The sequence below is a fragment of the Merops nubicus genome, unplaced genomic scaffold, assembly GCF_000691845.1.
Source record: "Merops nubicus isolate BGI_N331 unplaced genomic scaffold, ASM69184v1 scaffold9913, whole genome shotgun sequence".
Lineage (NCBI taxonomy): Eukaryota > Metazoa > Chordata > Aves > Coraciiformes > Meropidae > Merops > Merops nubicus.
In genome coordinates this window covers 17185-32130 of record NW_008598234.1, presented here as the reverse complement: position 1 = coordinate 32130, position 14946 = coordinate 17185, and the positions used below count along the sequence as shown (strand labels likewise).

Here is a 14946-nt window from a genome sequence, read left to right as displayed (position 1 = left end):
TGCTTTTAGAAATGGTAGATTTAAGATGTACTGTCACATAAGAACCAGGTTTCCAGAGCATTTTTATAGTGAATACAACAGTTTATTTAGAATTTAGGACTCTACTCACGTGTTCTGCAATGTGAACTCCACCTCCAGCTCCTCACGTGTCTGAAGAGAGGGGGGGGAAAAAAAAAAAAAAGTATCACTTATTTTTCTTCATAGCTTACATCATATCAAATGGTAGATTTAAGATGTACTGTCACATAAGAACCAGGTTTCCAGAGCATTTTTATAGTGAATACAACAGTTTATTTAGAATTTAGGACTCTACTCACGTGTTCTGCAATGTGAACTCCACCTCCAGCTCCTCACGTGTCTGAAGAGAGGGGGGAAAAAAGTATATTACTTATTTTTCTTCATAGCTTCCATCATATCAGCTACATATAATTTGCAAAATATATATTTAGAACAGCACTTAGTAAAATTTCCAAAACATAAGAAAAATTTGGAAAAGAAATCCCACAGTGCCAATGGAAGACACTGAATTAAAGATACTGAAAAAGCAGTTGCTAAAACTAGCTTTTTTTATCCAAATGCCATATAAGCATGCAGACATAAGAACTGCTATTCTGCTAAAACAGCCATTTTTCAGATTTATAAGTCCCAACATGAAAGTAATCAGTTGCTTTAATATTATTACAGTTTAAAGTGGCTGAAAATTCGTAACTTATACCAAGACCCAACAGGTATGGAAGAAATATTCAGAATTGAGGCACTGGGTAATTAGTTCTAACTGGTTTCATCCCAGACTTTTAACACAGAGCTTTATTCTTAACAAAAACTGAGACAGAGCACTCACACAGGGGTCTTAAGTCTTTCTTATAATAGCAGGAAAATACAATTTAATTAGAACTTTCCCATACAGAAGTACTGTAAAAGGATGGAAGGAAAGAATTTCCTTTTGTTCTCACCAATTCCATTGCCCACCTGTGGATTCAGCTGAAACTTCACTCGTGCAGTACGTCCCACAGTGAGTTTATCAATGTCAAAGAGAACTGTGCAGAGTTCATCGTCCCTGGTGATTGTGTCTTCATCACAGACCTTTAGCTCCAACACATTCTGGAAAAAAAGTTAAAAATATAATGGAGTTATTTCTACGTCTAAGAGCTCCATAACGCAAGAAAATCTCAAGACTAGGTTTTCTTCCCTCCGTCTCTAGTTTTAAGAGAAAGAGAAACAGAAAAGGGAAAGATATTTGGGAGTGTTAGACTTCACATTACTGATAACCGTACTACAAACAAAGAAGCAGGCTTGTCTGCCTGGGGAAATGAAATAAGACAAGAAGGTCATGCAGAACATTCATGAGTCTGTAATAAAGAACTATACTAAACGTTTCTATGTTTATTTTACAGTCTTTGTCTCTAAGTGTATAAAACAGGCACAGCTACATAAAGAATTTTTAAAGGATTTCCTTTCCACCAGGCATAGAACTAACTGAACTTACTCTTATCTTTCTGTGATCTTTATCTTGAGTTTCTCTTGAGTATGTCAAGATCAGGAAGAGGACAGTGAGGCCATACTCCACAGGGTGCTTAATTGTTTATTACTGCTTTAGTATAGTAGATGCTTAAGTAACAAATAGCTAGGACAGAACAATACCAAGGAGGATGCAAACAACAGAGGGGTTTTATGAGGAATCTTTAACACCTCCCATGTTTGGAAACTAGCTGTATACTTATTGATTTGCTGTAGTTTTGCATAATGCACTACCTGCAGACAACAAACAGTGAGAGCCATTTCTTTTCAGTACCTTGACTCGGCGGTCAATCTTATAGCAGAAAGCCTCATTCCAGACAGGGTTCTTGCTGTTCCTGATGGTTCTGGTCCGAACCTTCTCAGTTGAGGCAGTGGGCAGCCACAGTGTCACGTAACAGTCTGAAAGGGTGACTGTGGAAGGAGAAGATGAGCAGAGTGATAACATATCTATGGGAAGAGTTACTGCATTGTGCACATTTAAGCCTAATGAGACAAAGATAACATGATAGGAAACTGCTTCATGAAATATATAGGGTCAAGAGTAAATCACACAATGAAGGACTCATGGGAAAACAGAAACATCCTCACACATTTGAGACAATCCCACTTTTCACTTTTAGTCAGGCTTACTTTTACTTTTTAAATGTTACTTTATATTTGAAATAGCACTGCACTCCAGGTGCAGTACATACACACCTACCCATGCTGCATTTAGCTGTATATGCATGACTATCCTAATGACTGGGGCAGAGTAATGTTGCCAAAACACAAGAATGTCTACCAGCACATGACCTCCACCTCAGACAGGCACTTCAGCTCTAGAATGGCTCCTCTGTCGCTCAGTCAACACACCTCACAACCTTTAATTTGTGCTGCAGAGCAACTCAGTTTTTAGCATTTCATCCCTAGATTTTATACCCTAACTAATTGAAAGCCTTTATCAAAGTGCTGGCTTAAATAAAGAAAAATTTATTAATGTTTTTTGAAAAAAAACCCAAAGTGTTCCCCAAAAAAGCTGAAGAGTTTGATTTCCTGATCACAAATCACTGTGCCAATTTCATATTCATTCATATAGCTGACAGAATTTTTTAGAAGTTACGTCTTTCTCAGCAAACCTTTTGGAAAACAAAATCAGTTTCAGCACCATGGTTAAACTACTATTCATTTCTATTCCTTCCTACATGCAGCCTGGAAAAATCCTGCCACCACTTAGGTCTGGGGAAGGAAGCCATGGGTGCTATCAAAGATATCAGCTCCTTCCATATTCTGACTCTCCATGTTTGGAGGCAGAACCACCAGGGAGTGAGACTTGCAGATGCTTGGTACAGCCACCAATGGCCTTTCTTTCATACCCATAAAGCAATACATATTCTCCTTATTTCACTTCAACAATGCTCAGCCAGCCATATGGTTCCTACAATGACTTTGTGAGTCAAAATACATCAAATAATTCAATCCGTAGTCAATCCCTGCATCATGCCCAAAATCTGTTAAGAGTGTTATTACATAATATTGAAGGACAATGTCCTTAGTGTATTTCCTCTTTGTCTTTCAGTAACAACTACAGATTTAAGTTTTTCTACTAGCCATATTTTTTCCAAGTTGTGCCTTTGTCATGTAATTAATCATGTTACCACAATCAGCAAAACCCTGATAATGACTTTGGGAACAAAAGCGTTTCCAGAAAGTGGCTTTGGCTAAACCTAATTAGAAGACCACAATCAATCAGATGTTAAGCAGAGGCACAAATGTAGGCAGATGAAAATGTGACTGGTTAATGGTAATTGATGCCATAGCCTCCATTTTCAAAGGGGTTAATACACACTGATTAATTACTTCAGAATGACAATGTGAGGATTAAACAAATAAGTACACTGAGCAAACTTGAATAACTTGTCCAAGATCCCATAATGCAGTCAGTGTCAGGGTCCAAAACAGTCTAGATTTCTAGGCCCTTACTCAAATCTATTAATATTATCATGCTCTGAAACCACAGTAGGGAGAAATACTTAGAAAACATTTATTTATCACTGGTGAAGTAAATAGGAACATGAGAATCAAAGACCAAGAAGAGTAATTTCAACAAATTAAGCACAAACACTTCACTAAAGGGAAAACACAGGGAGGGGAAAAAAACAACCAACCAAACTAAAAAACCAAAGCACACTGACACTGGTCCACCAAGGTGAGAAAAACAGGCAAGGTCAAGTGGAGGAAATAAATGCTACCTCAGAAATGAAACAAGCAGCATACTGTTACCTTTACAAACAGGTACAAAAGGGATAGTTGAAAGTACTGGGGTTTCAAGGAAAACTAACTGAAACATTTGTCTTTTTTAATGCCTCAGAAACGGTAAAAAAACTGCCTGAAATATCCTTCCCACTGCAGACAAAAAAAAAAAAAAAAAACAAAAAACACACACACACCCCCAAAACACCAGACTTTCCACAATAATTTGCATTTCTTTAGGAAACAAATTTTTTTGCTGAGAAAATACTCTTGCTGAAACGTTTTCAAATCCTTCTGCCAGGTACACTTTAAACAAATCCTTGGGATGCCCAAGTTCTGAATTCAGGGCATCTCAAGGGTGTAAAGATACTATATTAATCTGTTCTTGAGACCAGTATACAATGTAATGAGGCAATATGATATGGCAGAGATGCCAACAGGCTTCATGAAGACAGACTGTATGATTTGCTGTGGTCAGAAGTGACTGAGGAAGGTTTTTCTAACAAGGACAACCACAAGAAATTGAAGCATAAGAAGGTGACCTGCTGGAGCACACAAACACACATGGAATTGCTGAGGATGCAATTGCAGTGACTGCCTGGACAGATCACATATTTGGTTGGTGCAAATCACCACTTGGGCATTTGGACATCTGGATTTTGTTAAATAAGGAGTTGTGCATGAAGCTGTAAGTCCAAAAGTGTGTGCTCCAGTACATATAAATAGGTCTTTAAGAAACTCAGAACTTTACATCTTAAACCAGGTGTGCTCATACCTTGATGAGCCAAAACCCTGTTTCAAAATCACACAGTAAATATCATAAAGCAGTTTGGTCATTTTTAGAGTAAAAAATATTAAGACATAAGGAGTAAGCAAAGCATCCAGTAAATCCTAGCAGATTTTTTTTTAAAACTAGAAAATAAAGTAAAAAGATAAATAGACACCACAATATTGCACTGAGGAAGACATAGGATTAAGTAACCCAGAATACCACAAGTGCAGCAGAGATTTGTTCCTTCACATTAATCATTCATTTGAAAATACTGTTGTTAATGATGACTTCCACATCTTCCAACCACATCCCACTTGCCAGAAACCACCAAATTCAACATCAGATAAGTTTTCCCGCTACTGTTGAGTCATTACAATAGTTAAAAATTTTGAAATATCTAGCGGACTGACTAGAATTTACCACTGGTTTCCTTAGAAACTATGATAATTCATGATGCTTCATGAAATTTTGAGTGTACCAAAATAAAATTGATTTTAAGCCATGTTCTGCAAGATTTTGGGGAACATATTGTGTAATTTTTCCTCTTTGTTTTACACCTTTTAATTTTATTTGTCTGGTCTTCAGAGCTGAATTTTCTTATTCTCTTTGTCTTTATTTCAACCTTTTCTTTCATGTCTTTCCAACCCCTTTAAATAGATACATCACCATTCAAATTTCCCCTTGGAAGCGACTAAGTGGAATAATTGCAGTTTGAAAGGCATCTGAACAAGCTTCAGTGTACACAGGAGGGGGAGTTTTTGAGGACCCACATCTGCGGACCAGAAGCTGTAAGGAAGCTCCCCAATGAAGTGGAAATTTCAGAATTAAACATGTCCCCAACCTGGGTGAGTCAGTGCCACATCTGGACAGGGAACAAAATCTTCTTTCCACCTATTGCAAGTCTCATTCTCCCACTGAGCATTTTCATTTTAAATTTACTGCCCCACACTGTTTCAACAAGCCAATGCCCACTAGCCTGCAGAGGCAGAGAAGATGAATCGTTACAGGGCTTCCACAGTTGGATATCATCAGCCTCTGTAGACTTCCTTACTGCAGAGAGTTCTTCTGTCTTGGGCTCTTCTCATTAATAATATTTGTTCTGTAATCTGGCTATAACCTTTTTCTCTTGTAGTCTTTATTCTAGATATCTTTTGCTCTTTCTCCTTCATTATCCCTCACTCCTTTAGAATTCTTACAGTAGTGCTCAGTTTAATTTTTACTAACTTTTAAATTGCTCTGTTCTCTAGATTAAATAACTTCCTAGGCACATGGGCTTTTATCATCTCTTCTTGAATATTTATAAATTCTGCAGAAGCTATAGAATATTTTACCTTATAACTTCTGTTATTTTCTTAGGCTTTCCTACTACCACCGATAAAACATTTACATCACCAGTCCTCTCCTTTTTTTCTGTTCAGAAAATCTGTAGGGAATACTCCGGTTTCTTACTCATAAAAATACAAGAAGTTTCATCATTTAAAGAGCAGCCCTCTGATTAGTAGCTAAGTCAGATGTCACAAGGGTAGGAAATACTTCTCATATAGTGAGGTAGAAAATTAAGAGATCAAAAGCATCACCTTGCTTGACTTACTCTTTACACTTAAGAACAGAAAGCAACACTTCAATATCACAATAAAAATAATTCTTGCAAACTTGCAGTAACATATCTTTTGATTCTTACACAAATTAAGAACAATGACATTGACCAAATATTTTCTTTACTTTAAGGCATTATAAGAAACATCCAAAAATAGTAGATGTACTCACATAAATCTGCCTTCCGGACATTCCTCACTCTTAGGATTTTTACAGTGAGCAAGTTGAAAGGAGATACTGGTCTCTGCACAACAATTCCAAAACAGGGAAGAAAAAAAAAAAAAAGAAGAAAAAGAAAAAAGGAAAAGGAAACATAAAAAATATTACATTGAGATTAATACTACAGTTTATAGTCACAGAGTACTGTAACCCTAAGGTTCTAAGGATGTAGATTAAATAAGTTTGTTGAGGATGAGCCAGTATCATTTATCAAACCATCAGTAAGAGAGAAAAAAACATACAAACTTTTTGCAGAGAACCCTTTTCAGGGGTTCTGAAATAGGAGCAACAGATTTCAAGACCACATCTGAGTTGAGAATAGGTACCGAGAGTTTGATTTGATAAAGATCACTTCTTTTAAACACCGCTCCATTATTATCACAATAAACACCCCTACAGCACACACATAAGTGTCCTTGCCTCCTACACAGCACTGCCTGCAATAGAACAGAATGTCCCTGGGACACCAAACACCACCACAGCACCTGTGCAAGTAGAGCTAAGCAACCACCACGCACCAGCAAAAGCTCCTGCACCAGCGCAAGCTCCTGTGCACAGCCTAGAACACCAGAAATGCAGCTGACAGTGACAAGATAATTATGAAAACTCTGATCCATCTCTGATCTTCAGCCTTTATCCTGAGCAGAAAGCTGCAAAACTCTTTCCAGAGATGATCTTGGGAATTAACTCTCAACTCCAATAGATATCGGACACCTTGGGCTCAGAAATATTAATTCTGTAATAGATTATAACTTCCATGGCTCATACTAGTAGGTCTTCATATTCCTCATGTTATAGAACAACACTTTCCCCATTTCACCTTGGAGATAACTACTCAACATCTTTCTCTCCTCTCCCACAATAACATCTTCTGTTTCATAGGTACCATTTTTCCTTTTAAAACCAATATACGCACAGGTATCACTTCTCTCAACAGTTGCTTAAAACTGGTATCTAGTTTTAAGTCTACTGATTCTGCTTTAGAACAGAAACAGGTGTTTTGTCACCAAAAACTTGTCCAGTCTTTCTACCTATACCAATGAGTAAGAACAGAACCTTACCCATAAGCTCCTCTATAGACATACTATATCCTAGTAAAGTCAATACAATGTCCTAACACAAACACATGTTCTACTACTTTGCATCTGAAGTATCTGTATTAGTCATAAGTAGTAAAAGTTAAAACGATGTACTGATGTTAACTAATAAAATGTACCCTTCTACTACTCCCTTCATACATGCTACACATTTTGCCAGACAATTTATTGTTCCACTTGTAGCACAAGGTTTATCCTGAAGTGTTTCACAATGCTTTGATGCAGTGTTAAGCAACTGGGACCGTGACATGGCATTGGACACTAACCCAATGTAATGAAGCAGGTCCTTGTCCTCACCAATGAAACCCTCAGCACCTCTGAAAGTGCAGCAGAGATGAAGAACAGCCTCCAAGAAACAACCTGGGCAATCCTCAGCATATCTTCTTGCAGTTCCCTTTGGGTCTGCAAGGCACCTGAGGATGTAGAGTTGAAGGTCAGGTGAGACAGCAGCAGGAGGGTCAGAGAAGTCACTGATCCAGGCACTTTTGTCCTGCATTATCTCAACCTGTCCAGAATGAGGCACAGGCCACAGTTTTATGGTGAAATAGTTTGCAAGTATTTGAATTGTCACCTGTGTGACATTTCAGCTGTCTCAAAGAGCGTATCACAGATCTACCTGCTCTATTACCCCAACATGGCCACAATGGAGAACAGACACACTTAGAAGGAAAAAAAATATATTTATTTTGGGGAAATGAAAATTAAAATTTACCATTTCAAATCAAAAATAACCAAAAGACATCACGCCCAGGCTACAGAGTTGAACTGCCAGCACTACTTTTCTATATGCATTAAATAGAACTGGGTAAAACACAGAAGCACCTCTAGGCACAAGGACCAAGAGCCAAGGCTTTTCTATCCCTGCCAAATCTACTGATATGTTTGCTAAATTTACACTTGGTCCTTGCTTTCCCACCTAGTAAATCCTAAATGGTTTTGTCTTCATTGGTCCTCTTTCAGCAGAAGAGGAAGAATATATCTTAACCCAGGAAGGGTGAGGCTTGCACCCCTTGAACACTGAAGCACAGACTTGAGCAGAAGTTCCCCATCCCAGGGAAGTGCTTATTGACAACTAGACTTGTTCATTTTAAAGGACCAACCTTTGCTCAGCTCCTTGAAAACAAGCATCTAGACCTCTGCTTTGTGCATCTCAAGTGGATAGTGGTATCTGCCTGCAGCCCCAAGTAGGCACACAGAGATAGGATCTAAGAAGGGTGTTTCTGTGCTCAGCCACACCTTTTACCTGGATTTATCTATTTTTGCAGTTCCCTGCTCAGCTGCTACAATTCTCATTCTGGTGTATCTAACTCTCCAAACATATCAAATCAATCCTCACTGCTTCACTTTGAGTTGCTGAGTCTGTTCTAGGCTTGGAAGTCAAATTTTGCAGGTCCCACCTTTTATGTGCCTGACTGCTTTGTCAAGTCTAGCTGTCAAACAATTACTCAAGGTCTCACAGAAAAACTAGTGAGGGGTGTAACAAACTGAGTAATCTGCTCATAATAGGCAATGACTTCCATATCTTTCCCTTTAATGTGATGATGACTATATCACAGGCTGGGTAAGTTCAGAGGCCAGAAGCCTCCCAGGTCAGTTATTACACTTTGACTTTCAGCTTCTGTCTTTATGTCATCTGAGACATGATTGTTACCTCATAAACCGGAAACACAAGCCAGGCATTTTAATAATCACTGTTGAAACTACTTAAATACGTGAGATTGCAAACACAGGATTTGGTCACACTATGCTACGTCAGATAAAAGTTCAATTAAATCCTGTGGCACACTTGGGCAATCCTTACATATCTGGTCTTAGGGAATTCAAGAGGAGTGTTCACATACTGAGTGTTCATCCATACAAATAAGAGTTACATAGCTGCTCTATGTCAGTAAAATTCCAAGCCTTTTGTAGAAATTTTTTTCCTTAAGACAACAAGAGTGAAATACATAAAGCCTTTTGTAGAAATTTTTTTCCTTAAGACGAGAGTGAAATACATACAACATTCCCAAGTTACATCAAGAGAAAAGGCAGTTATCAAAGTAAAACAATATGTCAGATCTATTTGGAGCAGAGCACTCTTCCCTCAGCTTTCTCTTCAAAAAGGAATAGAAATCTCACCACTACTTTAAGAAGAAGACCAACAAAGAAAAAAAGTTGGGTATTTTTTTTAAAAGACATCATTGCCTTGCTTCTGATCTGGGTCAGGTACATAGCACCTTCCAACTTCAAAGAGTTTTGAAGCCTCGAGGGCAGGCAGGATTTCATGAGGTTATTATGTCTACCACCTCAGGCAAGGTCAAATGCATAAGAAACGTTTTTCCATGTACTATGTTTTGTGTTTATTTCACCCATTTTAAAATATCCCATAGTTGGGCCTTATTAAGTCAATGGAAGTCATTGGGGTTGTTCCAGAAATGTAGCAGCAGTGATTCATGGCCTATTTCTTTCCAAGAGCTATGTCAAACTTGTGTGGCTTTAGATTGCTATTTTCATGTGATTTTTCTTCTCTTCCTGTTTGCAGCTCCACAGCTCTACTTGCACATTACAATAAATCCAAATCTTAGAAAAGAAACCAAGTCAAACATTTCCACAGTTCAGTGTGGCTTTTTTTCAAGACCATGACAGCCTATATTATTTTGATATGATACAGTAAGTTATCTAAAAAGTATTAATTTTTTTTGCCTATCAGCTTAAGGACACTACAGACATTTTCTCACCAAATGTTTTAAATATTCCTTTTACTTTAAATGACCACTCAGGTATAAAGCACACAAATCCCACAGGTTGTCCCGAAATCAACTCAGATAATAAAAGCTAATTTCCTTAACTGAGCCATTGAGTGACAAAAAGACAGCTCAGATACACTATGATCATATATTTTTTGTAATAAATACCAACTTCCCTGGAAGAAAAAATAAAATAAATTTAAAAAAGGTTCTCCTGTCCTGCATGATTTTTAATAAAAGCTAATTTCCTTAACCGAGCCATTGAGTGGCAAAAAAAAAAAAAAACAGCTCAGATACACTTTGATCATATATTTATCGTAATAAATACCATCTTCCCCAGAAGAAAAAATAAAATAAATTACAAAAAGATCTCCTGTCCCTCATGATTTTTGCCTTTGTGAAGCTCAAATTGTCACGGCAGAATGAAGGGGCTCTGGGTCCTACTCTAAATTGTAAGTGACTTAGGTCAGTTCTATCACCCTTAAATACTCTAAAGACAAGAGGCACAATCCAAAGCCACTGAACTGTACAGGTCTCACACCTGGAAACCTACTGACAATGTAAAAAGCACTAAGGTTTAAAAAATACAACAGCTTGATCCTCTAAACACAGTTTACAGTACAAAGTATCAATTTTTATGATCTTAGCATACTTCTTTAGCCTGCAAGACTACACAGAAGCCTAAACATGATTTTAAAAGCTACTTTTTGAAGGAACTCTGCAATGTCTTTGCTTCATCACAGTATTTCACTGTGAACAGAAAAGGTAAGTGGCTCTTGGGGACAATCAGGAATCGGATACTATTGATAACAGCAAACTTTCACGAGGAAAACCAGATTCACCATAGAATCATTAAGGCTGGAAAAGACCTCTAAGATCACCGAGGCCAACTATCACCCACCACTTGGGACAATCTCTGTATAACTGTAATTCTCCACATGGAATCAAAGACCAAAACAAACCAGGCTGGTGAATTCCCACATCACTAAAGGAGAGGCAAGAACACACCTTGATGACTACAGATCCCTAACAGTGGCAGCTGCACACCCACTGCAAGTGTATGAAGACGGCCCCATCCTGTTGCCACTGCCGTTCCCATTCACTGGCTCGTGGCAGCTTATCTTGATATATTTTCCTTTATGCTAATACATGTTAACACGAACATCTGCTAATTGCCCAAGGTGTTTTCATTTGTCTATGCAAAGAATTCCTCCTCAGTTCACCCTTTACAAAGCACCTTGTTGCTCTCTTTTCACATTCAGAGAAGTCTGGGCACTGCCCCCGCTCCCACCCGACGAATGAGATTGGGCTTGTAGGGAGGCTGAACACAACACATTTATTCCACAGTTTTACATGTTCTGACATTAAACAACAACAAAACAACATTACACAGGGAATTGCAAGCTCTACTACAGATCATTTCAGCCCAAAGAATGACTACAAGTAATACCAGAGCACTGAGAACAACAGAAAGACCCATTTAAATAGAGTCTTCTTATGAAGGAACAATGTATAAGACAAGTAAGTGTTCCATCCAAAGAAATCAAAACATGAAAAAAGGAATTTTAAAAGTTAACATAGGTGAAGTACAAGCCAGCCTAGATACAGTGCAACACCTACTCACAGCATCATAAGCATCGGGCACCAGAGGCCAGACTATTTTAGAGTTTACTAAAAGCAAAGACAATATTTCATCTACAGACAAGTCGCAGCTCAGCTCTCCAGTGCTCAGTAAATACTGCAGTATTTTCCCCTGAAGCCACCAAATTCCTAACATTTTTCCTGGTGATCTACATTCAGCACTGGACAACATTTAATGAAGGGCCAGCTAATTACTACCTACCGTACTCACCGGTGGTGCTGAGGTGCCCGTAAAAGTCTAGGAAAAACAACACAAGGCAAAGTTAAGAAAACTAAGCCACACATTCAACTCTTATATCAGGTGTAGATTTAAAAGTCTCATATTCAAAGCCATACTTAAAGCTATGCTCATTAGGTGCTTTACCAACCACCAAACCCGTCACAAGCCTGTGCCAGCTCCTTATTTACTTGACACAAAGCTTTTGTTTCAGGAAGCACAGTAAGTAACATTGCCAGCTCTAAAACATTGCTTGAAAATACAGACATGCCAGGAGGTTCTGTAGACTAGGAAAACCACCTTTGCAACCACGAGATCTGAGGAACAACAAACTTGCTCTCCATGGACTTCCCATACACAAAGAAGCTTGTTCTCAGTGATCAGCTTCACTGGAACACCAGACAATTTTACCCACTTTATGCTTGCTACTAGCTTCTTTTGCTTACCTCATTTGAACTTAAATTTGATCCCATTTCAGGCACAGTTGCATATAAGTCCAATGTAAAAGGATTCCGAGTCCTACAGCTGGCAGAAACTCCTCATGCAGATTAGGGGTGGAGGAATAGGGATTTTATGACCAGGCTCTCCAGCCCCACCCCTTCATTAATTCCAGCCATTAGGCAGTCCCCTCCCTGCTTCCTGCAGCCTATTAGAGCACCTGAACTGAGTCAGCAGAACAAAGAGCAATTCCTTTTGTGCCTTCTGTGATGTTTGGGAGAAACTCTGAAGCCCCTTTCCACCCATGGATTGTTTTCTTGAAAACACCACTGCTAATAAATTCTACATTTATTCAACAACTCTAACCCCCAAGCAAAGCAAAGTGATTAATTAAATCACAGCTCTCAGAGAATCTCTACACTGCCACCATCACACTGCAGAGATCTCAACAGCTTCTTTCCAAACCATGAACTCAAACACCTGTAGCAGTCTTCCCATAGCAACACACATTTCAGCAAGGTAAGTGACCCCATTTTGGTGCCACAACTAAATGATTGCAGGACCCATGCTCCCCTGAACCTGCTCTGGGCATTTCTGTGCTACACTCAGTGACCTCATCATGTGCTCAGTATTCTTTGCCTGGATATTTAGCGTATATCTAGAAAAAAAGTGAACCCCTGGCCAGAAACCTTGCAGTTTGATTTTAATGACAACAAGAGGGAAAGGAGGAGCCAGAGTCAGGAGGTGAAACTTGGGGGCGGAAGAGTGAGGCAAGAGGGAGGGTTCTGCTCTCGTGCGTGGGCCCAGGGAGCCCAGCAGTTCACCCATGCTCAGAGCTCACTTCAAAGGGCACTCGTGTAAGACCAGTGTGTAATAATAGCCCTAAATTAGTGTATACGTGCAGGTTGGTAAGATTTTGGAGCATGTAAGATGAGACTCCAGCTCTGCCAAGCCTCCTTCTGGCCTCTCTGCTTGATGACAGGAGGCAGCAAGGACTCACTCTTGCATCATGAGATCCAAGTGATTGTTTCAAAATCCATTTCATTCATACTGATGAATAATTTGCTTCGTGCAGGAAAAGAAAGCAGCCTTGGAAACTGTGGTGGATGCCACCTAAGTGTGCTCCTCTGGGCCATGGAGGACAGTATTAAAACAGTTCTGCACAGAGGAAGAATGGTGGTGTTGTCCAAGAAACATCATTAGAGTAAAATCCTCTTTTTACACACAAGTCACTTCCTTCTGTGTTGATGGCTGCACAATGCAGTTGTGATGACTGTTCAGAAGGTCTTATCTAAAATGCTCAGTCACTCTATCTGGTGGTTTCCATCTAAAGCATTTAATAGCCTCCTGCTTGCTCCACAGATATAGGATCAAATGAAAGTGGCTTATAAATATGAAACTGCAGCATCTGAAATGCTTCTTGAAAGAATGACCAAAAGATATTTCCAATGGACCTGTGCATCTCTGCTCCAAAGACAAAACATCTACCTCAACTTCTGTCTTTATATCAATGTTGAAGACTTATGAACAAACTTAAGTGGAGCAGTGACAACTGAGAATTACCTAATTCTAGTATTAAAATTTAAAGTGAGAATATGTTTTCATTAAAAATGTCTTTAAAACATTCTCTACCAAAGGAAAGAGGGAGGGTTATCCAGTTCAACTTCCTCAAATTGTCCCTGTAGATATATATACATTTATAGCATCCCAGCTCTTTCACAGCCAATATAAGACTCCCCAACATTATGTTCTCTTCTACACACTCCTTTTAGGATATGCAAGCAAGACACCACTTCACAATTTAGAACACTATTCCAGAGTCAGTGCATCTTACCTGCTGAATGGTTTCCTGATGTTCAGATTGTTTTCCCTTTCTCAATACATCGTCACTGCTATACCCAAAACAAGTTCCTAAATAGTCCTTCCTCTCTTGCTCATGACCACCTGATGTCTTTTCTTAATTACTGCTTGTCCAAGCCACACAAGAAGGCTTTCTAAGTACCCTTGTCATCACCAAGAAAATTTTCACTGTTGATGGCCTATTCACAAGTGACTGTAAGGACTACACAATTTCCTTCAAAAAGCATAATGATTTTGTAGGTTGTCCCACTGGTGTTTTAGAGCTAGAAATAGGTCCCTCATTGAATTATGATTTTGAATATATTACTACTTCAAAACTTAAGTATCATGTTGGGTTTTTGCCTTTTTCCTTAGTTCTTCCACAATTCAAGGAGAATTTCAAAGGCAACTATCAAGCACATAGTAAGTAAATTAATGGGTGAAGTTACCCAAAGACTAAAGAGACGTATACTGGCTCTTTTTAGCAATCATATTTCCAGGGTAAATGATTTAAAAACAGTATGGATTTTCATATACATTCTACTTTTACTTTACTTTTTAAAGACTAGAGAGACTGTGTTACTGATGAGGGAACACACAACAGGCTCTTTAAAGCAACAACAAGGATGGTAAAGGGGGAGATATAATTTTCCT

At 38.7% G+C, this 14946-nt stretch overlaps 1 protein-coding gene across 1 annotated transcript; it reads right to left on the bottom strand.

The window, feature by feature from the left end:
- Nucleotides 1-317: 317 nt before the first annotated feature.
- LOC103769746 (cytosolic phospholipase A2 epsilon-like) lies at nt 318-12509 on the bottom strand (the record flags this gene model as incomplete). Its single annotated transcript, XM_008936977.1, has 6 exons — nt 12462-12509; nt 12001-12036; nt 6287-6359; nt 1793-1929; nt 970-1101; nt 318-358 (listed from the first exon to the last, which is right to left on the bottom strand). Coding segments are annotated over exons 1-6 (446 nt in total), but the record flags the coding sequence as incomplete, so codon positions are not given.
- Nucleotides 12510-14946: the final 2437 nt, after the last annotated feature.